This window comes from Vombatus ursinus, unplaced genomic scaffold (genome assembly GCF_900497805.2).
Source record: "Vombatus ursinus unplaced genomic scaffold, bare-nosed wombat genome assembly UNPS02014821.1, whole genome shotgun sequence".
NCBI lineage: Eukaryota > Metazoa > Chordata > Mammalia > Diprotodontia > Vombatidae > Vombatus > Vombatus ursinus.
The window spans coordinates 30,860,497-30,883,106 of NW_020954599.1; the positions used below are offsets into that span (position 1 = coordinate 30,860,497).

General features: G+C 38.6%; 2 protein-coding genes across 8 annotated transcripts in view; one reads left to right on the plus strand and one right to left on the minus strand.

Moving 5' to 3' along the window:
- LRP2BP (LRP2 binding protein) overlaps window positions 1–7,722 on the plus strand; it is a 41,078-nt gene extending 33,356 nt beyond the window's left edge. For 3 of the 5 annotated variants that reach the window (XM_027837443.1, XM_027837441.1, XM_027837442.1), the window contains 4 exons: window positions 971–1,113; window positions 1,199–1,304; window positions 3,727–3,950; window positions 6,046–6,331. In XM_027837443.1, coding sequence (XP_027693244.1) covers window positions 971–1,113; window positions 1,199–1,304; window positions 3,727–3,950; window positions 6,046–6,331 — 759 coding nt within the window. Of the gene's footprint in view, window positions 1–970; window positions 1,114–1,198; window positions 1,305–3,726; window positions 3,951–6,045; window positions 6,332–7,258 lie in introns of those variants that run through there. The other 2 variants (XM_027837444.1, XM_027837445.1) reach the window with 2 other exon arrangements.
- A 4,893-nt stretch (window positions 7,723–12,615) lies between these two features.
- SNX25 (sorting nexin 25) overlaps window positions 12,616–22,610 on the minus strand; it is a 235,498-nt gene continuing 225,503 nt past the window's right edge. For all 3 annotated transcript variants that reach the window (XM_027837342.1, XM_027837343.1, XM_027837344.1), the window contains 3 exons: window positions 16,503–16,684; window positions 13,574–13,674; window positions 12,616–12,894 (listed from right to left, as the gene is read on the minus strand). In XM_027837342.1, the coding sequence (XP_027693143.1) occupies window positions 12,814–12,894; window positions 13,574–13,674; window positions 16,503–16,684 (364 nt within the window). In that variant the 3' untranslated portion in view covers window positions 12,616–12,813. The remainder of the gene's footprint in view (window positions 12,895–13,573; window positions 13,675–16,502; window positions 16,685–22,610) is intronic.

Below are 22,610 nucleotides of genomic sequence, written 5' to 3' on the forward strand. Positions count from 1 at the left end.
TTTTTAACATTGTGCTTTAGCATTAAAAAATGAGCAGTTGATTGCATATGAACAATGTTGCAGAAGATTTTACTGATTTGTTTTAATTGGATATAGTTTTATCATACCGAAAGATCTACTCACTTTATTCAAGCTCCTGATTTCTGAAGAGGAAGTTTTGGCATTAAGTGCATTTTACTTGTAATAACGGAAGCATTAAATGAGAAGCTCTGTTTTTCAAAATCACGTAGTTCACACATTTGGTAACATTTCACAGATGGAAGAATTGTAACAAAGGTGGTTAACATATCTACTCATGTATCTTGCATGTTCCTACGTATATAGATGTTGTATCCCTTTATTGGAATATAAGCTCCATGAGGGCAGGGACTGTTTTTTGATCCTTTTTTTAAATATCTCTAATGCTTAGCTCAGGGCCTGCCACATAAATGTTTAAATAGATGCTTATTGATTGATCTATTGATTTCTACATTCCACACCTGAGAACTGTTCATTTCTTTTTTTTTTTTCTTTTTGGTGAGGCAGTCAGGGTTAAGTGATTTGCCCAGGGTCACACAGCTAGTAATTGTCAAGTGTCTGAGGCCGGATTTGAACTCAGGTCCTCCTGACTCCAAGGCTGGACCTCTATCTGCTGCACCATCTAGCTGCCCCAAACTGTTAATTTCTTAAGCAGAATTTTTAACACTTGTGCCATCTGCATTTTATTAAGGTGACCTTTTGTTAACAGTGGTTAAATAGAGGTGAACCTTTGATCTGTGAGCTCTGAGTCAAGACATACACTTTCACCTCTAATTTTTGTCCTATATCCTTCATTCCTACTGGGACTACAGATGCCTCATTACTCTGTGCTTTTGTTCAGACAAGTATAGACCACAATCTAAAATGTTGATAGGAGAGTAAATTTATTTGGGCCAAAACTAAAAATACTTTTTTTGGGGGGGGGTATGCTTTTTTTTTTCCTTTGTGGAAGGAAAAAGGAGTGGAATATATGAAGAAAATTCTTGAATCTCCATGTCCCAAAGCAAGGCATTTAAAATATGCGGCTGCATACAACTTGGGAAGAGCTTTTCATGAAGGACAAGGTGTTCCACATAATGATGAGGAAGCTGAAAGGTAATCCAAACTCACAATGAAGCTTTGTTTTTATGGGCTACTGATTTTTCATGTAACATGACTATGATTTCTCTTCTTTCTTTAGACTATGGCTTTTTGCTGCAGACAATGGGAATCCAAGAGCTAGTGTCAAAGCTCAGAGTATCTTGGGATTGTACTATTCTACAAAAGAGCCTAAAGAGTTAGAGAAGGTAAGTTACTTACCTTATTTTTTTTAACGTGATATTACCTTGAGATTAAGAAGTCATTCTTTTTTTTTTTTTGCCTCCTTTTGGGTGTGTGCTTTGAGAGCCAAACCTAGTAACGATTAGGTTTGGGACCCTTAACAACCCTGTTTTTCATTTGACAAATTGCCAAATTACTTCAGGTGAAATTAGCCTTTTAAGAATTCCAAGCTGATACACAAGATTTTTAGCAGAAACATTGACAAGATCATTAATTATAGTATATTTTAAAACCTAAGAGAAAACATGGGAAGAATCCTGAAATTAAAATGATCTTTCAAAATATGAAAAGATTGATTACATTATAATGGATAATATAATAATGCAATAATAATAATAAATATAGTAATGTAGTAGATAGATTCTGTATTGTGTTTTTGAGCCTAGTTTCCTCAGCTGTGAAATAAGAGGCTTGGACACTAGATGATCTCTGAGGTTCCTAATAACTATAATGGCCAATTAGTCTAGGGGTAGAGTTTCTTAAGTAAATCATCACCCCACTTCCCCCTTAAAGTAAGTGATGATGCCCTGATACCTTAAAGAAGTGAAAACAAATCTCACTCGATCAAACATTTTAGATTAAGTGCAAAATCTCCTTGGGGGAATTAGCCTGACATTGGTAGGAAAGGTATGCTCAGTAATGCTCCATAAGTTTTCTTATATTGTTAAAAAAGAAAAAAAATTTAAACTCCAGCAGAAACATGGTCTCTCCTATTTATGGCTGGCAGTAGAAACATCAGCTGGAAAATACTGGAAGGGAGCAAACATTATTGTCCCTGATCCTGTTAGTGAGAAGTAATAGAAAACTTTTTTATCTTTTTTTTTTTTTGGCAAAAATTATCTCTTTAAGGGTACCTACCACTAAAACCAAGGCCATGCAATATGAATTATTATTAGTCACTTAGAAATATCTAGATATAAACCACAATTCAAAATTATTTAATATGATGTTCAAGCATTTCTCATACTTACTAATTAACACTATCCCTGCTTTGTCTGCATGAAGGAACCAAGATTAAAGGAATGAATCTGATAGTGTCCACCACTCTTTTGTCTTCAACTTCCACTGACTTAAACTTTTTATCTCTTCCTTCTCTTTTTAGTTTTTTAAACATTCCTCTGAAATCTCCTTGCTAAAGGTTCTCTGTATGTACTATCTCATTATAAGTATCTCAAGGGCTTTCCCTCTTTCTCCATTCCTGTTGGGGGAGATTACAGGAAAACATGATAAAATTAGGCCACTTGGTGATTGGTAGTGATTAGGGAAATGACTGAAGACTAATACAAATCTAGAAAAGGTAATCTTCTCTTTATCATTACTTAATCTGTTTTAAGTAAAAGAAGTAAGAACATTTCTGCAGTCTGTCATAGGGATGCATATCTGCATTGCTAGACAAAAATGTGCGCCGAAGGTACTGAACTACTCCTAAGTGAATGACAGTAATTGCTGTCTTTCAGTCCTGTCAGACTCTCCATGACCCCATTTGGGGTTTTCTTGGCGAAGACACTGGACTGGTTGGCCGTTTCCTTCTCCAGCTCATTTTATAGATGAGGAAACTGAGGCAAACAGGGTTAAGTGACTTGCCCAGGGTCACACAGCTAGTAAGTGACTGAGGCCAGATTTGAGCTCAGGAAGACGAGTCTTCCTGATTCCAGGCCTGGCCCCTATCCACTGCAGTGCCACCTAGCTGCCTTCCACCACAGTGATACTTAACACTTTAGTTCTTCAGCCACCTCTGATTTCATTGGTGTGGATACTCCTTTCCCCTCAGAGAGAAGATGAACTCCTCTATCTATGTCTTCTAGAGTTGATGAAGCCCTAATGCTGAAGCTGTTCTTGTCTTGAGGCTGTTTGCCATGTACTTTACTTAGATGAGCTCATTGGGTCTTCACCAGATTCCTGTGAGGTAGATAGCACAACTAATGCTAACATTTTACAGATGTGGGATCTGAGGGACAGGAAGGGTAAGAGATTTTTTGGCTCAAGGTCACAAAGTTAGCAAGTGATAGAGCTAAAGTCAAACTAGCGTCCTCTGATCCGACATCTTCTGCTGTTCTCCCCCCATACCAGCCAGTCAGCAGGTATTTATTAAGCACCTGTCAGACCGTGCATGCATGTGTGCGTGTGCGCCAACCACTGGGGACAAAAGTGAAAATTAATTAGCTCCCATCCAGAGAGAGTTTCTCTTTTAATGGGGGAAAGATTTATCTCTCTAGGTATGGGCAGGACACATACAGAACTGATACCAGATGATCTTAGAGGGGAAGCTGACAATAATTGGGGGAGGAGGCCAAGAAAAGGCCTCTTCCCCCCCACTCCATGTACTTCATTTAAAGTATTAGCTACAGTTATTTTTTAATGGCAAGTCGTTATTGAACTTTTCCTTAGGCATTTTTTTGGCATTCAGAAGCTTGTGGCAATGGAAACCTGGAGTCCCAGGGTGCGCTTGGTCTCATGTACTTTTATGGACAAGGTATTCATCAAGATACTGAGGCTGCCCTTCAGTGCTTGAGGCAAGCCGCTGACCGTGGGAATGTCTACGCTCAAGGCAATCTTGTGGAATATTACTATAAAATGAAGTTTTTTACAAAATGTGTCGCATTTTCAAAAAGGTAAATAATTTGGATGAAAATATTTAAGAGACTATTTGCTAATGATCTCAGTCAAATCGATGTAGTTGTAGCTTATGTTCTGTAGCACTTGACAGCTCACACAGTGCTTTCTTCACAAGCACCAATGGAGACAGGTAGTACAGTTATTATTATTCCCATTTTACAGAACAGGCCAACAAAGTGTCCAAGGTCACATAGCTAGTAAGTGGCCAGGCCTAGGACTGGACCTTGGGTCTCCTGGTCCCAGAGCTAGTCTTTTTCCGCTCTGGCACCCTGGTAGATGCTTTGTTGTGACTACGGAATCCAAATACTCTTTGGTGAGTTCTTCAGCAGGCCAGCATCCATTTTTATATATGTGTGTGTCTGTCTATGTATATACATATATATTTATAACTGTATTTTAATATAATTGTTTTCCTTTGTAATCTATGTATTCTATACATTTACAAACATTATTCTGAGAAGGGGTCTACAGACTTCACTAGGCTGTCAAAGGGGTGGTCCATAACACAAAAAAGTCAAAAATCCCTCTTCTAAGGTAAGGGCTATCACTGGTTCAAAATAGTAGTTAAGGATTTTTTTTGTTTTTGTTATTGTTATTTCAGTCATGTCTGACTCTTCATGATCCCATTTGGGATTTCCTTGGAAAAGATACTGGAGTGATTTGCCATTTCCTTCTCCAGCTCATTTTACAGATGAGGAAAATGAGGCAAACAGGGTGAAGTGACTTGCCCAGGGTCACACGGCTAGTGAGCATTTGAGGACAGATTGGAACTGAGGAAGAGGAGTCTTCCTGGCTTCAGGCCTGGCACTCTATCCACTATGCCACCTGGCTGCCCCAGTAAAGGGGTGTAGGGGCCAAATTCCCTTTATCCATCGGAACCTTGTGCCCTGGACCACGAGGCTGACTGTGCCCAGCTCTTTCCAGCTCTGCCCCTCCTAAGCTAGGTCTGCATTTTAAAGGAAGGCTTCCAAGCGTTTTGCAGTCCTCTGTGTCCTCAGTCTGACTTCAATACTAATAAAGAGAGGGAAAGGTGCTTTTTAATTTATTTTAAAAACTATTTATCAGGAAACGTTAGACCTGAGACCTTTGGAATTGAAAATATTAATAGGGCCATTGTGAAGGAGAAGGAAAACGTGTCTTTCCCTTTAAAAGTATTTCTTGAACGGATCTGCCACTACTGAATAATGAAGGAGAGCCGATTCATTCAGAATGGCTGGGACTCTATTGTAGACGAGGGGAAGTTTGAACCGTTTTTGGCTATGATCACTTCACGGGCCCCCAGGGTTAAAGAGACACAGTTATTGAGTATCGCTCCTTCCTCGTGAGCAGACACAGTCAGGCAGAAAGCCAGTTTTGAACCTTTCACATACAGAATCATTTATATTTAAGAGGCTTGGGGACTTGTAAACCTCTTAAAACAATTTTCTAGTGCATAGGGACTGGACTGGTGACAACTCCCAAATGAGGAAGCCCCCCCCTTTCCATTGCAGGTTAGAGTTTTCTTTGCAATCTGTAATTTTAATGCTTTGCTAGAGCTCCTGTGCCCAGGTTTACACACTATCAAAGGCAGAACAGCTTGGTGGCCGACTGTCTGTCTATTACACCGTCCTGCCTCTAATTTTTTTTCCTAGTATTCATACTTTACAGAGTTAAGTCTGGTAAAACCAAGGGGGATGGGAGGGGGCAAAATAATGATAGTAGTTTGGATGTGTTTGTTTATTGTTCCCTTATGACAACTTTGTGAGTTGCCTAGTGCAAATAGTAGTATCTGCATTTTACAAATGAGAGAACTAACGCTTAAGGAGGTTAGGTGATCTTCCTGTGGTTATCCAGTTAATAAATACCAGAGCTGGAATGCAAATTCTCCCAATTTGAAACCCAGAGTGCTTCTATCCACTTTAGCACCTCATTAGTTAGTCATCTTCCCCAGGTACATAAAATCAGTCCAGTTTCTGAAGAGAGGTAGATACACATGAAGTTCCATGTGGAACTTGATTTGTGCAAAAGGACTTGATCCACAGGGGTCTTCTAATGTTTAAATGAGAAATGAACACTTTAAACTTCATTCTAATTTTGCCATTTCTATAACAGGATTTCTGAATATGATGTCTGCTATGATGTTCCCACAATAGCCCAAATGACTGACTGTCTTCCTGAATATATAACCAAAGGCATAGCGATGGCTTCCTTCTACTATGCAAGGTGTCTTCAGCTTGGCTTGGGTATCACAAAGGACGAGGCAGAAGCCAGAAAGTATTATTCCAAGGCATGCATCAAAACAAACTGGAAACTCCCCCAAATATTTTCTTCTTTTAGTCGAAACTTTAAAGCCTTGGATTTGGGTGTGGGTGGTGTTTCTTTTTTTAAATTTATTTAATTTATAGTACTGTCAACTTCCAGCCATCTATAAGAAAATTCTGAGTTGCGCAGTATTTGGAAATCCATCATCATTAAAATTGTAAAGCAGAATAGATGAGGTCCTATAGTGATTATTTTCTCTTGTTCCCCGTTTTCCATACAATCTGAAGCCCTCAGGTTGACTTTATGAAACAAAACTTTTATTTCTCTCAAAAAATTTGACCTATACAGCTCAGCTTAAACTGATCCTTTATATCAGTCTGAAGGTGATATTCTGTATGTGAGAATGAAGGGAAGGACTTGGCTTTGTGTGGATCCCTGGGCATCTCTGCAGAGGTTGTTTTTCCTGCATTGTAGCTGCTGTCGTAACTAATATGGGGAATGTATATAGACAGTTTTCTCCCTTCCCCTTCCTTTTCAATTTTAAGTCCAACTGCCTCCTTATTTACAAGTGAGGAAACAGACCCAGAGATGTCCAATGACTTGCCCAGGGTCACAAAGGAAGTTAGTTAGTAGAAGAAACTAGATTCAAGCTTAGGTCTTATAACTCTTAAATCCATTTCTCTTTTCACTGTTGTCCATGCTTCAGGCCAAAAAGCCCAGTGTTTCCATTTTCATTTATTTTAATATGTCATAATTTAAAAGATTATCACTCTAAGTTTGACAGTTACTTTTGCCTTGGCCCTGGTGGGACCTCCCCTGTCTTAGATGATTTTTGGAGGTTTATTGAACACTAACTCTTTTGAAGCTAAAATATTCCTTGTCAGTCAGGATTGGATTTTGAGTTTGCCCTGTTCCTTTGAGGAAATCAGTATAGAAATACATCTGTATTAAGAAATTACTTTGAAATTTAATGTATTTTAATTATATAAAACATAAACGTAAAATACTTGTTCAAGAATTTTTATCCAAATAATATACCATTCCTTTTTCTGTTTTATTTTAGGCATGTCATCTGTGTCCTTCACTGGCTGATGAACTTTACTCTTTGGTTATTTGTCAAAGAATTTAAGCTATAATACATAGTAGCAAAGATGAGCAACTCCTAATTATGTGTGTATTTTTTGTAGTAGTTTTATATTTCATTTTTCTGTATATGTAATTATAGGAATTTTACTCAGCTGGGCATGTTACTTATGACACCATCTGTGCTCTTCAATTCAGACACTCTGTCTTTCACAATATAAAACACAAATTAATGTCATGAAGTCCTTGGGACCCCAGGAGATGTGCTGGGACTAGTAAGAAACTATTCCATATAGAAAAACACATTTTAGAAAGAGAAGTAGCCTTCTGTGTTCTTTGAAATCACTATTAACTGTTTTTTTTAAAACTATCATTGCTTGCAACCTTCTTCTATATATTGTTATTCTAAGATATTAATTAAAATGGGTAAAAATAAAATTCTGTTTTCTGGTGCATTCTACTACAGACACCTGCCACTTTCATGAAGAGTTGGAGGTAACCAAATGAAACAAAATTTATTCCTTTGTATTTTAACCAAATGTACTCCATGACTATTTAAAAATATTTGACACTAGGTGGAGTTAGTAACAAAAATGGGGGCAAATATTGGATTAAAATAAGTCAATTCATTCAACAATAAAAACTGAAAGTAAATGCTATTTTTGTACAGTACCTGTAAAGCATGCTCTATTTCAGTGACAGAGATGAAAAAAAAATTTCACAGTGGTCAAATTTCCAAAAATAATTGCATTAGAAGTTTGCGTAAAAATCGTTGTCTCAAAGAACAGATGAAGAAACATACTTTCTCTCCCCTTGGTAGAGTTTTGGAGAGCTATAGTGTGAGGAATGTTACATATAATGTCAAAAGCAAATCTCTTAAACTTTTCTTTGATAGAAGATAGAGCTCATGGCACAGCCAAGGAATTACTACTATAAAAGCATAAGATTTCCATAAAACTTGTGGAAAAAAAGGGCAGCATAAAGATACATACTTCTAAAAACAGATGTAATGGAAATGATGTGACCAGGGAAAAGACAAATATGCCGTTTGTGGCAAGGCTATAGCAAACCTATAGCTATCCTAATGCCTAGATGATTTTAATGAAGAATGACTTTTATCTTTGGGATAGATGAAAAGTACTGGCTGGTGTTTGACAGTAAAGAGGTGGTTTGTTTTATAGTTTAATTATTCAATATTAACATTTTCCTTAAGGGATGAAAAGGATTTTTAATATTGAGACTAATGGGTGTTTTCAAGTGGTCATCCTGCTACGTATGGGCAAAATCATATTTAAACTATTCCTGAAAATGAGTCATCTCCTTTCTTTAAAAATCTTTAATGTCCAGAGCTTCTTTATTTATGTACTCCAATATCTCAAAAACCAGTTATTCAAAGAGTTTTTCTTAAATGCATTTCATGTTCAAAAAATATGCCTTACAATATTTTAAAGGCCTAAATTTCAGCAAGCTTCCCTTCCTTCCCAAGACTTGATAAACCCAGTTCCCTTACCCGATATAACACTCAATCAATATTAATGAGTTTTAACCAAATCTGCTGTCTCACTTAACCTAAATGTGAAATTGACTGCTTACAAACTATTGTCTCAGGTGTGTCTCAAAAATCCACACGTAGGCCAATTTTTCATGCCCACTAATCAAATAGTTCGTATTTCAGTTAACAATCTTAGCCAGCAATACCTACATGCCCTCAGGGAATGAGGCCCTGAATTATAGATAATTCACTGAGTCCTGGTTCTCATGATTTTTCAAAAGCTGAGTAAGGGTTAAAATGAATAATTCTTGGTCTCGGCTTTGGAGCTCCACCAAAACAGAATGACCAAATAAATATTTCACAGTCTTATTCCAGCTGACCAGTCAAGAGCAAAGTACCCTTCCTTTTTGCACCTTTGCCCTGTGGTTGGAGATGCGGTCAGATTATAAAGTTAGGCAAAGAGATTTTCAAAGCTTCTACAAGAGTATTTGCCATTCTTTATGGAAAGTTGAGCATTTATTTTAAAAAAACCCAGTAATGCTGCTAAGAGCTAGTAATGTTATGAAACATTTAGACACTAATATCACATTTCCCCAGAGTGCTGCCTGATAATGTAGAAATAGGACTGAATTCGAGATGAAAAAGCAGCCGAATCAAGTATACAAAGAAGTCTATGCTGGAGGTGATGGAATTTTGGAGGCACTGATTTTCATGAGAGCTGAAACAAGAAAAGAAACGAAAGACACAAAGAAGAACCTCACCAAAAAGATGGGACCAAAAAAATATAAACTACTGGCCACATACCTGAATTCCCAGTGTTACTAAACTGAGGTCATCCTTGATGAAGGCAGGAAAGAGGAACAAGCAGGATTTCCCCAAAATTCTCTTCTATTCTACATCTTTATAGCCAATACAATTGACTGAAGGATAAAGAGAAAAGATGATCTCACTGTGCTTACTGACTATAAAAATATTTGAAAGGAAATTCTGCTCTAAAGACTTCAACAAACTGTCTCCCATATGTCACAGTCATCCAAGATTGTTTGGAATATGGAACAATATAAATTTTCTCAACAACCTTTTACTTATGAAATATCAAGCAAAGTGAATAACACAAAAACATATCCTCAACAAAATTGTTCATCATTGTCACAGAGAAGGTCTCAGACAGAGTCGGTCAGGTAAATAGCGGGTCCTCAAGATGTTCCTGTTTGTGAATGATTTTATACATACTGCATCAAATTCTAAAAAGGGAGTTCTTAAAAGCTTTCTTTTGCGTTCTGGACCTCTCTGGAAGCCTGGTGAAAGCCTATGGACCCCTTCTCAGAATACTGTTTTTTTAAACGCATAGAATTAAATACATAGTTTTTAAAATTACAGATATATCACTATGTAATACAAGTATTACATTATATTGAAATAGTTACCAAAACATTTTTTTCTTTTCTTTTCCTTTTTTTTGGTGAGGCAATTGGCATGAAGTGACTTGCCCAGGGTCACACAGCTAGTTAAGTGTCAAGTGTCTGAGGTCAGATTTGAACTCCTAGGCTGGAACTCTATCCACTGCGCCACCAAGCTGCTCCCAAAACATTTTTTAAAACATGCATTTATCTTAGGTTGAGAACCCCTGGGATAGAACATTTCAGAGCATCCTGAGATCCATGCTCATTCAAAGAGGTTTGGATTAACTCTTTACTCATGAAAACCAGGTGGATGAAGAATGTCTGTGGTCCAGAGGATAATGTGCTGCTGGAGATACAACCCACAGAACGGGTTCATTAGTACATCTTGGACAGATACTGCAAATGGATAATGAGCTGGGCCCAGAACTGATTAAGACGGGAACAAATACATGTTGGATTGCTTTTGGGAAGCCACAAAGTTATTTTAACGACTATGAGTTTCTCCTTGAATGAGAGACCCATCTTTTAAACACTAATATTGATCTGGTTATGTCACGTGGCTGTGAGTCTCAGAAGAACAAAGTATCATCCAAAGGGCAATGAAGAGGCACATGGTAGGTACAAGCAGATCACACACATAATCAAGGAATTACCCAGGAAAAATGGGGTAAAGATGAGCTAGTCATGTAGAGGAAGAGAGTAGCAAGAGACAGCCTGCATGCTCCCTTGGTATCTACTTAGTATCAAACTGTATGGACTCCTTGTGATGGACTTGTGGGAGGACAAAGATGAGAGTTACACCTAATGAGTAGGCATGGATGAGTAGTGCCATGCATTGCTGGAAGGAATAATGACACAAATGAGATCATAGTCCATTGGGAAACATTAGAGAATAGAAGGTACTTTCTGATTTGTACAACAAGCATGTTAGGTGGTTAAGGCAAGTGTTATTCCCAATTTACAGATGAGGAAAGTGAGGTGTTGAAACTTGGCTTGTTCTAGGAAGCATCAAAGGCTAGGACTTGAATCCAGGTTTTTTTGGAGTTAAAAAGATGATGAAATCTGATTTGTAAGATTCAACTTAATAGCCATAGGTTAAATCATAGGGTAGAAATCAAGCCAGGGACTGGACCAGTGATTCATTGGTATGATGAATTTCAAACTTCCAGATGAAGATGTTCCCTCTGCCAATGCAGGTTGGTAACTTCTTTGTAACTTGTAGTATTAGAGAATTACCTTGAGTCCCCTTAATAAAAGGATTTTTTCTGTGGAGTTTGGATTCAGTTAAAGGGCCACACTTGAGGACCTAAAGGGCCACATGTGTCCTCGAGGCCATAGGTTCTCCACCCCTGGTGCTAGACCCTTTAAAAGTTAAGTGACTGGCTCTGGATCACACAGTATGCATCCAAAGCAAGACTTGAACTCCGGTCACTGGAATGTATTTTGGAGTTGTACTTTGTCTTGATATATCCAAGTCCTTGCAGCTCTCTGAAGTATTCCCTACCTAGAATGACCCAATCCTTTCACAACTGTTTAAATTCTACTCATTTTTAAAGTATAATTCACATCCTACTTCCTCCAGGAAGGCTTCCCTGACCACATCAACTAGAAACCACTGGACTTCAGTGACTTTGATGACTCTGGAGGAGAGAGGCTGATGACAATTCACATGTAAGTCAAGACATCACCGTCGTGAGGTCATTGGTCCTCTTCGAGAACGAAGGACCAGCAATAACAAGTAGAAGTGATTGCTCCCTTCTCTGTTTCCACGACATGGCTTACCCCAAGCACTCATTTGGCACTTGCAATTTCTGACCTTGTATTGCTATAAACAATTATATATTATCATTAGAGAGCCAGCCTAGTTAATTTTGGAGAGGATTAACACGAGTTTCACCACAAGGTAATGAATTTTTAAACTGCAGAAACTTTTGGGGGGTGAAGGTCAAATATTTTTGAAGTGCCATAACCCATGAGACTGCAAACTCTTTGATAGCAGGGACTGAGTTTTTTTGTTTTTTTTTTTTGTATTTTCTATAACACCTACTAAAGTAATACTTGTTGATTGGTTAAAGTGTTGGGACTCACCTAGTCATGGTCAAGGTATGTGGGGTCCTTCATTATTTATTACTTACAAATGTTTCAAACCATGGGAAATCTTTGGTAAAAATAAAAACAATAAAAATATCACAATAGCTTTCACATAAACTATTGCACAACAGTGCTCTCTGATACACAGGAAAGGAGAAAGGAATGTTTAGAATCCTTAGTGAGGAGATGACCTAACTAGCATTCATTGGCTTTTACCACTTTGAAACAAAACCATTTTCACATATGTTTAAAATATTTCCCAGATTCTTAACACTTATATCAACAATCAGTTCAATCAGTATTGTGAATTTAAGGTATTTGTATAGCTTTTTATTTAAATAAAAACCAATAATTACACAGTGGCGTGTTTTCTAGCTGACTACAGCATTAAATCTTTTCAAGTCTGTTTACTTCACATAAAACTAAGGGAAAAAAAAACTGAAAATAAAAACCAATATAGTTCTCAATCAGCCCTCTATGGAAAAGAGGAAAATAATTATCATGTCTATTATTACACAGACATTTCTCTAGCGGTTTTTTTGTGGAGCCTCAAATTTGACCGGCTTTTAGTTGATCTAAGTGAATTCTCAGCTCAGGACACAACTCAATTAGCAGCAGTTCCATCAGCACCTGAAACAGGAAAGAAGAAAAATAAGGCACTGGGGTTTTCCAAGAACTTGATAAAATTCCTATTTCTCATCTAAATAGGGGAGCCAAAGGGAACATAAAATGATCAGAATTCAGTACAGGACTGAGTTATTTCATTGAACTGCTAATAATGATCAAATTATTATAAAATATCTCATAACCATAAATCTTTTAAATTATTTTTTAATTAAAAATCTATTTTCTTTCCCTCTCACACCAATGGGAAAAAAATCAAAAACAAAAAATCCTCATAACAAATATGTATGGACAAGCATAATTAAATTCCCTCATTGGACATGTTCAAAAAATGTATGTCAGTTCTACACTCTGAATCTAATATAATCATTAATTCTCAGGATGACTGGGGGAGAAGGGGTTGGAGATTGAGTACAATGGATCAAATATGAAAATTTGACACTTATTTTAAGTTGTCTTGAAACTGAATCACAAAAATTTAAAAAGAAACTTTGTAAATGGATTGAATTCAATTCAATAAATGTTCACTTAATGCCTATTACATGCAAGGCATTCTGCTGGATGCTCACATGAGAAGCCAAGAAGGATGGGAGGAATGGGTACAGTGTAATTAAAATAAGTAAATCTATGCCATTAAAATCAGAACTATGGAGTCTCCGACTTAATTATGCTTTAATTTACTCACATATAATAGATGCTTATTGGCTCTTGTCTCTTGCAGTGCATTGAATATTTTTATTATACCATGGCGGGCATTTTGCTGTCCAACTAGGCTCTGGAGCATATCTGAAAAAAAAAAGTAAATTTATGTTCTATACTGTTGCTAATAACAAAACACATAATAATTAGTGAGTATCAAATATGTAATAAGATGTTAAAATTGTATGTTATATATGTAAACACTGATAAATGGGGGTAACCTATGACCAGTTGATCTGGAAATGTCTAAAAATTACAGTGAATTGCATCTTTAAAGTTTTCAGTATTTAACTGTTTCCCTAAACTACATTTTAAAATGGAGTTTTTACTTTTTTTGTGTGTGTCACAGACCCTTTTGGTAATCTCATGAATGCTATGGACTTCATCTCCAAATAATGTTTTTAACTACATAAAACAAAATACATAAAATTACATAGCAAACCAATTATATTGAAATATATTTAACAAAATATATTTAAAAAAAACACAACCAAGTTCATCAATTCCAAGTTAAGAACTACTGCTTTAAAATCTCTAGGAAAGTCATGAAAAATTTTAAGATCAAAACTTATCCAAATTTAGTTTAATTTCCAAAATTCAATTGATTTTCATCACCTATAAAATAAGTTCCTAAATATAGCTCTGATCTCCAACTAATGGCCTCCTCTGAACCTTTGTCACAGCACAACGGGGATGATGCTAAACTCTAGCCATTTGATTTGATTAAGCTCAACAAGTGTGCCAGACGGAGGTAGTAGATTCTACCACGGTGGAAAGGCACTATTTGGCAACAGACTGTGTGTCTACCTCCCAAAGCCCAGTCTGGCTAACTGAGAGGCTCACCACCAGAAGAATGTCCAACATTTGGTCACAACTAATCAGTCAGGCAAAAAGCGTTTATTAGGCACTGACTGTGCGTGAGGCACTGTGATAAGCACTAAGGATACCAAGAAGGGCAAAAACACAATCATTTCCCTCAAGACTCTCACATTCTAATGGGAAAGACAACATGTAAATGACTATATACATACAAGACACTTATATTGTAAATGGGAGATAATTTCTGAGGGAAAGCATAATCAACAGGGGAGAGGACATTGGTGGGGAGGAGGGACGCTCAGAAAGACCTGGAGAAGGAAAGATTTGGGCACTCTTGAAGGAAGGAAGGTTAAGAGGAAGGAAGTTAAGATGCAGAGGTGAGAAGGAAGAGCATTGCAGGTATGGGGAATAGCCAATGATGGAGTCATGAGATGGAGTATTGGGTTCAAGGGAAAACAAAGATGTTGCTGGATTGTAAAGTACATGGAGGAAAGTAACATGTACAAAGACTGGAAAGGTAGAAAAGGACCACGTTGTGAAAGGCTTCTATGCCAAACAGCATTTTATATTGGATCCTGGCACCAATAGAGAACTACTGGAGTTTATTCAGGAGACGGGTGGAAGGAAGCCTGGCAAGCCAGTGTAGTTCTCCGGGCATGAGGTGGTAAGGACCTGGACTTGGGTGGTGGCTGGAGGAGTGCAGAGAAGTATATGAAAGATGCTGCAAAGGTAGAAATGACGGTACATGGTGAAAAACTGGATACACTGTGAGTGTGAGTAAGAATCAAGGATGACACCTGAGGAGGATGGTGGGTAACCGGGAGAGTACTAGGGAAGTTCAGAAGAGGGTTTGGGGAGAAAGATGACAAGTTCTGCTTTGGATTCGTTGAGTTGAAGACACATAGCAACTCACAAAAAGTACTGTCTATTAAGATTTAAAGGATTAATGATCTGGTTGGTTGAGGGAGGACCCACACTGCCAAAATCATGGATATTTGATAAATTCTGTATATACACACATATATGCCTACATATAGGTATATATGAATATATGTGTGTGTATCTACACACACACACACACACACACACACACACACACACACACACACACACTAAAAGAGACAGCTAGGTGGCACAGTGGATAGAACACTGGTCTTGGAACCGGGACGACTGATCTTCCAGAGTTCAAATCTGGCATCAGACACTAGATGTGTGAGCCTGGGCAAGTCATCCTCAGTTTCCTCATCTGTCAAATGAGCTGGAAAAAGAAATGGCAAACTACTCCAGTATCTTTGCCAAGAAAAGCTCAAAATGGGGTCACCAAGAATTGCAAACATGACTGAAAACAACTAAACAATACGCATTTGTATGCATACTTTCAAGGAAAATAATTCAATATATTGGCCAAATCTAAAAATGTCTGCCTTGCTCTGCACCTCTACTCCACCACCTATTTTCCAAAAACATAGTGGCATATTTCACCATTAATCTTCTAAAGTTATGATTGGCAATGATCATAATTTTTTAGTCAACTCCTTCATTTTACAAATGAGGAAACTGAGGCCCAAGGAAGTTAAGTAAGTTGTCCCAAATCCCACTGGTAGTGTCAGACGCTGAATTTGAAACTTGATCTTCTGATTTTAAAGGCAGTTCTTAAAGACTGATATCCTGTTTCCCCTGGGTTGTTTTTTTTTTTTTTTCTAAATTAGGATGAACACTCTTAGTGTCTTCTTTAGAAAGATTTCTATGTCTGCATCCTCTTGGCTACCTTCCTCTGGATGCTTTTTTTTCTTTTCTTTTCTTTTTTTTTTTTTGCTTTTTGGTGAGTCAATTGGGGTTAAGTAACTTGCCCAGGGTCATATAGCTAGTAATTGGGATGCTTTCTTAAGGGTGAAATCATAGAGACCAAAATTTAATGCAAATTTTTTCCTATTTAGTTCTTTGTTATCCTTTTCTCTGAGTGTGTGTGTGTATAAATATATCTACATATACACACATATATGTAATGTATGTGTATATAAACACACACACATATATGTACACACACACACACACATAAATACACTCATATATACATACAAATATTCCTGGCTCACCTGGAATGTTTTCAAGTAGTTTTTGCTGTGCTCTCTGTTTAGTTTCCTGACTCTGCTCCTCACTCCGGGGTGGCATTGGTGGGGCTAGCTTTCCATTTGGCCAAAATGCATCCCGAAAAACATTGATATAATAAACCAGCATTGGCTCACTGAAGATCCAGTTCACCGTGTCTCGTATTTGTCTTGTAAGAGAAAAAGAGAATATCATCAATCATTCAGATTTTTATAAAACACATCTTTACCCTCATGTCCTTTCAGAAAGGTTTGGAAAGCAGTTGATTGCCTGACAGATCAGAGCTCGCCTGAGCTAAATCACCACAGCAGGAGATGGACTTGGTCTGGTCCGATGGGCTAGTCATTGGCTCCAGAATCAACTTGTTATTTGTTTTTTTCTTGGCCCAGACTTGTGATTTCATTGGCATGGGAAATTCTTGGTAAGAACACTCCCAGTAGCAGTGCATATCCATGACTGTTGTGCATTAGGGTTCCCTGAGGGCACCAAGAAATCAATGACTTACCCAAAGCAACAAAGCATGTCAGAAGTAGGACTTGAACCCAAATCTCTCTGCCTCTAAGGTCAACTCCATTTCCACTGCTATGATTCTGTTAATGTGATATTGGATTACGATTCTTCACTGGGGTTAACAATTTGCAATTGTCTCGTTCTACTGGTTTCTCTTAATCAGGGGTTCTTAACCTTTTTTGCAACATGGACTGTTGGTGAAGCCAATGGATCTCTTTTCAGAAGAATGATGGTTGCCTAGCTTGATAACTCAAGGAAATGCTAAATTTCAATAAGAGATTAGTGAAAATAAAGAAGTGATTTTTTATTTTTCCTTCTAAGTCCATAGATACCTGAAATCTAGGCTCATGAAAGACCCCAAGTTAATAATCCTTGTTCTAACTGTTTGCCTGGTACACCTCTTTAGTGTATAGAGACAATGACTGAGAGTTTATAAAAGTTTATAAGGAATATCGTGTAATGTAGGCTAGTATTTTATTCTACACTATTTAAGGAACAGGGCAGGTAGGTGGCATAGTGGATAGAGCATCAGGCCTGGAGTAAGGAAGACTCCTTACTCCATTTTCCTGATTTCAAATCTAGCCTCAGACATTTACTAGTTATATGACCCTGGGCAAGTCACTTAACCCTGTTTGCCTCAGTTTCCTCATCTATAAAATGAACTGGAGAAGGAAATGTCAAACTACTCCAGTATCTTTCCCAAGGAAACCCCAAATGGGGTCACAAAGAGTCAGACATGACTGAAAGGATTGAACAGCAACAAATTTAAACAACTCATTGGACCAAGAAATGCTGCAGACTGAAAATAGAAACATATTTAAGAAGTCTTTCACAAACGATTGATGCAGGGGCAGCTAGGTGGTGCAGTGGATAGAGCTCTGGCCTTGGAGTCAGGAGGACCTGAGTTCAAATCCAACTTCAGACACTTGATGCTTACTAGCTGTGTGATCACTTAACCCTAACTGCCTCACCAAAAAATAAAAATGATTGATCCATACTGGATCATGAAGGGATATTTGGGAATACATATTTCTATCTAATTTTTTGCTAATTAAAAAGGAAAAAGAGACACTGGTACTCTAGGACTCTTGGTGTTGCTATGAGAGATGCAATATTAGGATGTATGGATCATTGTTCTTAATCAGCATGGTCTACATTCCTTCTGTAATATGAACAGTTCAAATTTCTTTAACACTCTTAGGATTACAGGATGTTATCTTCTACGGAGATCTGTGAAGTTACATAGTATAAATATCATCTCCATTCTACAGCTAAGAAAATGGAATCAGAGTAATGAAATGACTTGCTCGAGTTACACCCAAGCCTAGATCTGACAGAGTTCTTTCTACTCCACCTGATACCTCCCAGAAAAGGAGAAAAATTTAAGAGCTGAGAAAATATGCCAGTTTTCAATGATGCATGCTGATGAATAAGGGTAGGACAGATAAGTAACATTGACAGTTAAGCCACCATTTGGGGCAATAATTTCAGAACTAGAATGCAATCGGACTGGAATAATTTCAGACTCCTCCCCATCTTGTCTCGTAGCCACTAACAGGAAAGAATACTGATCAATTAACAAGTACTTATGAACAGGCTTCCCATGTGCCAAGCACCATGTTAGATGCTAGAAATACAAAGACAAAAACCAGTCTCTGATATCAAGAAGCTTACATTTTATCAAAGGAATCAACAAAAAATACATAATTTTTTTTTGGACTGGTCTTGTGATTTCAATGGAAATTGTGTCAGCAACTTAGACTATCAGAGAGTTGTTGGGGCCATGGAGAAGTTGAGTAACCTACCCTGGGTTACATAGTATGTATCAGAGGTGGGGCTTGAACCCTGGTTCTTAATTCCAAGGCCAGCTTGCTGTTTCCTTTTGCTACGTTACTTGACATAAATGAATCAGAACTGCCACGGAGATGGAGATGCTTTCCTAAAGTATCAGCTATAGACATCATGGGACTGGAGCATCTGGGACTGTTCATGGAGAATCTTGGGAGGGAGAAGAGACCTGGGGTCAAAAGGTATAGAGTTTGAGCTTCATATTCCATCTTGGCACCATGTGGACTTCTTCCATAGCTGAATACATATGTGGCCACTGAACTGTGCTCCACCAGCCTTCCCTACAAAGCCACTGAGAGGAAACAATGAAGTTGATGCTGGCTGTGAAAGGGACTGTGGCCATTGCATTAATCGCACCAGGTTTACTGAGGTACCCGTTCTTTAAAGACAATTTCCCTTTCCCAGGACTCAGAGTCCCAGAAGAAACCAAATGCCTCCATCCATCTCTGGGAAAGGAGCTAAAGCAGCCAATTTTCTGCTGCCATCAGTAATGTCTGTGCTGCCTGCATAAACCCATAGACTGCTTCCCTTCCTACTGACAAGCTGCTCTTTCCTTTAGTACTATTTATTCCTGTTATTCGATAAAGAAATTAGTGGCTACTAACAGTTGTTGTGTGGTCATGGAGATAGCAAATGGAAGGGAAGGGTAGCTGAAGAAGATGGAGGACATGTCTAGCACCTAATGTGAGACATGATGGGAGCTGGTGGAGTAATGATTTCTTCTCCAGAAGATAACAAATCTTCTTGGCTACTCTGCTATAGAATTCTTTATCCAGGTGAAGATGATAAACAGGCAAAAAAGGAAACACAGAGAGAGAGAGATTTCTAATCCCCCAGACTAGAGATGTTTTATGAGCCTTCCTAGGATGAAGAGGGAGAGGGGAATACCTTCTGTGTGGACCTTGTAGGTCCTGTTAAATTCTCACTGGGGCACACCTGGGTTCTCCTCCAATATCTAGCCCCATTTTCAGCAGCTGTTTACATTGGCTAGAGATATTTGAAGAATGGGGACTCTTCTTTCCCCCTCTCAGTTAGTGCCAATACCCATCACTGGCAAGTGGCTGAAAGCAATTCTGATGCAGGGTAACAAACAGTAAATACAAGGTAATTTTGTGGGAAACACCAGGGGCAGAGTTGGGGAGTGGGGATGGAGGCAGAGAAGGAAAGAGGTGGGGGAGGCAGGCATAGATCAGGAAGGGTCTGGTGTAGGAGGTGGCATCTGAGCTCAGCCTGGAAGAAAATAGTGATTCTGCAATGTGGAAATGAGGAGAGAGTGCATTCCAGGCATGGAGAAGGCAAAGTTGAGAGAAGGGAGATAAAGCGTTATGTGTGAGAACCAGTTTGGTTGTAGTGCAGAATGTGTGATGGAGAAATGTGCATGAAGCCTGAAAAAGGAGACTGGACCTAGATGGGATAGTGATTTACAGGCTAAATAGACAGAGTCACTGGTGCTCATCGAGAAGGAAAATAACCAAGTCAGATCTGTGCTTTAGGGATATCACTTTGGTGGATATGTGGAAAGATTATTGTAGAAGAGAAACACTTGAGGCAGGGAGACCAATCAAGAAGCTATTGCAAAGGTCCAGGCAGGAGGTGTTGAAGACCTGAGCTGTGACATAGCTGTGGGACTAGATAAAAGAGCGCAGGGAGACATGTTGAGGAGGGAGAATTGACAGGACCTAACAATGTACTTGACGTGGAGGACGAAGAAGAGTAAGACGTTCTGGGTGACTGCTTCTTAGTTTTCATTGTCTTACCCTTCCGCTGTGGCCCAGTATAATGGACTCATGATTTAAGAGTCAGGGGAGCTAGATATTGTCAGCTCTGCCATTTAGCATCACAGAATCAGAGATTTAGATGGAGAAGGATATCTGGGGTTTCTTAAATCATTTTAGTGCCATGGACCCCCTTAGTCAATCTAGTGAAGCCAATGGGCCCCTTTTCAGATGGGTGTTTTTAAATGCACAAAATAAAATATGTAGGATTAGAAAGGAAACCATTGCAATATAGTTATCAATATTAAAAAACAAACAGTTCATGGACCTGAAATTAGGACCCTTGCTCTAGTATAACCCACCTCATTTTGTATTTGAAGAAACTGAGGCTCAGAAGTGAAGAGACTTATACAAGGTCACACAACAAGGAGTGTCAGTGGTATGGTTAAAGCCCATGTCTGATCACTCCTGAGCCAGCCCTCTCTTGACTGTACCAAGCTGCTGTCTAACTGCCTATCTGACCTATATAACTACCTATGTCCTCTTCATTTCTCTGGACCCATTACACTCTCCGGAAAATGAGAGGGTTAGACTTAATAACTCTAAGGTCCCTTCGAGCTCTAAATCCAAAATCCTTTGCCTTGGTTTGCTGTCCGATGGTGTTAATGAAAGGAGGAAAGCCAAGCAGTGATCGTAACAGGAAGCAGACAGGTGCTACAGTGGATATCACACTAGACTTAGGACATGAAGACCCAAGTTCTAATCCTGCTTCTGCCATTTACTAGCTGTGCAATCCAAATCTTATTTTTCATTTTCACTGTGACTTCCAATCCCTCAGTTCTTTACTAGGCCTTCACCCCTACCCTGGCTAAAAACTCTCTTCCTTTCCCACTCTTGATCCCTTGATAAATTCTACACTGTCCTCTTCTCTCAAATCCCTTGTCTCTTTATCATAAGGCCGATGTAGCCCTGCCTCTGCCTCAGCTTTGGATCACTCCCACTTTCCCTACTCATATTCAGCTATTTGTAATGGGCCCAATCAACAGTTTTGTGATTTTCCCCCAGCTTTGTTGTTGTTGTTTGTCCTTTGATGCTAGAAAAAAAATCACAAAATTGTGTTGACTGAGCCCATAACAAATTGATGTTCCATAGTCTCAAATAGCACCCTATTACAGAAAGATAATCCTTTTTCTATCTTCCTAGTGAATCAATTCACTTTCCCTCTCACCACAGTAGTATTTTCAAACCTTTTCATCCCTCCTCAGATCACCCATAGCTCTCCCCGGCTTTGACCCTGGAATGGTGTTACTGGTTGCTCATTTGATCCCTGGACAGGGTATCATACTTAGACAATGCATGCTCATCCCTGCAGGGCTTAATGACTCCAAATCCCTGGAAAAGCCAGGGGCTGTGGACCCACACATGAGTTAGGGACAGTGAGGATAAGAACCCACATCTCCTGTCTTTTCTTCTCTGCCATGCCAAGTTCCAAGGTTCATCTATTCAAATGCTCATTTTAAAACAAAGATGCGTTTAAAGATTAAAAAAAAAAAGAACCCTGCATAAACAATCCAAAAGTACTGTTAAAATCTGTATCTTTCCCCGTCCCTACCTGGTTCATCCATACAAACAAATGAGAATAGAAAATGTCAGTTTAAACAAGTGAAATTTTGATAAAAGGCCCTCATTAAATGCCATCACCAAAGTGTTCTCCATCCTTTTTGATCTGACTTCCCATTTAGACAAAACCTGTAGGAGGCCTTTGGCTCAATTCCGGCTGATAGAATTAGAGTGGCCTACATAGTGGGAGGCCCAGGCAGCATCTCTGCCTTCTCACTTACTTCTCCAATAGCAGCAGAGCAGAGGGCAAAGATGGCCCAGAGACCCAAATCCTCAACAGCCCTCAGCCATCTTGATGAAATAAAAGCCTCTGGATGATACCTCTTCTCTAACCTCAAATCAAACTGCTATCAGATGCCTGACCTGCTCATAAGCCATAGTGGCTTATTTTAACACTTAAGA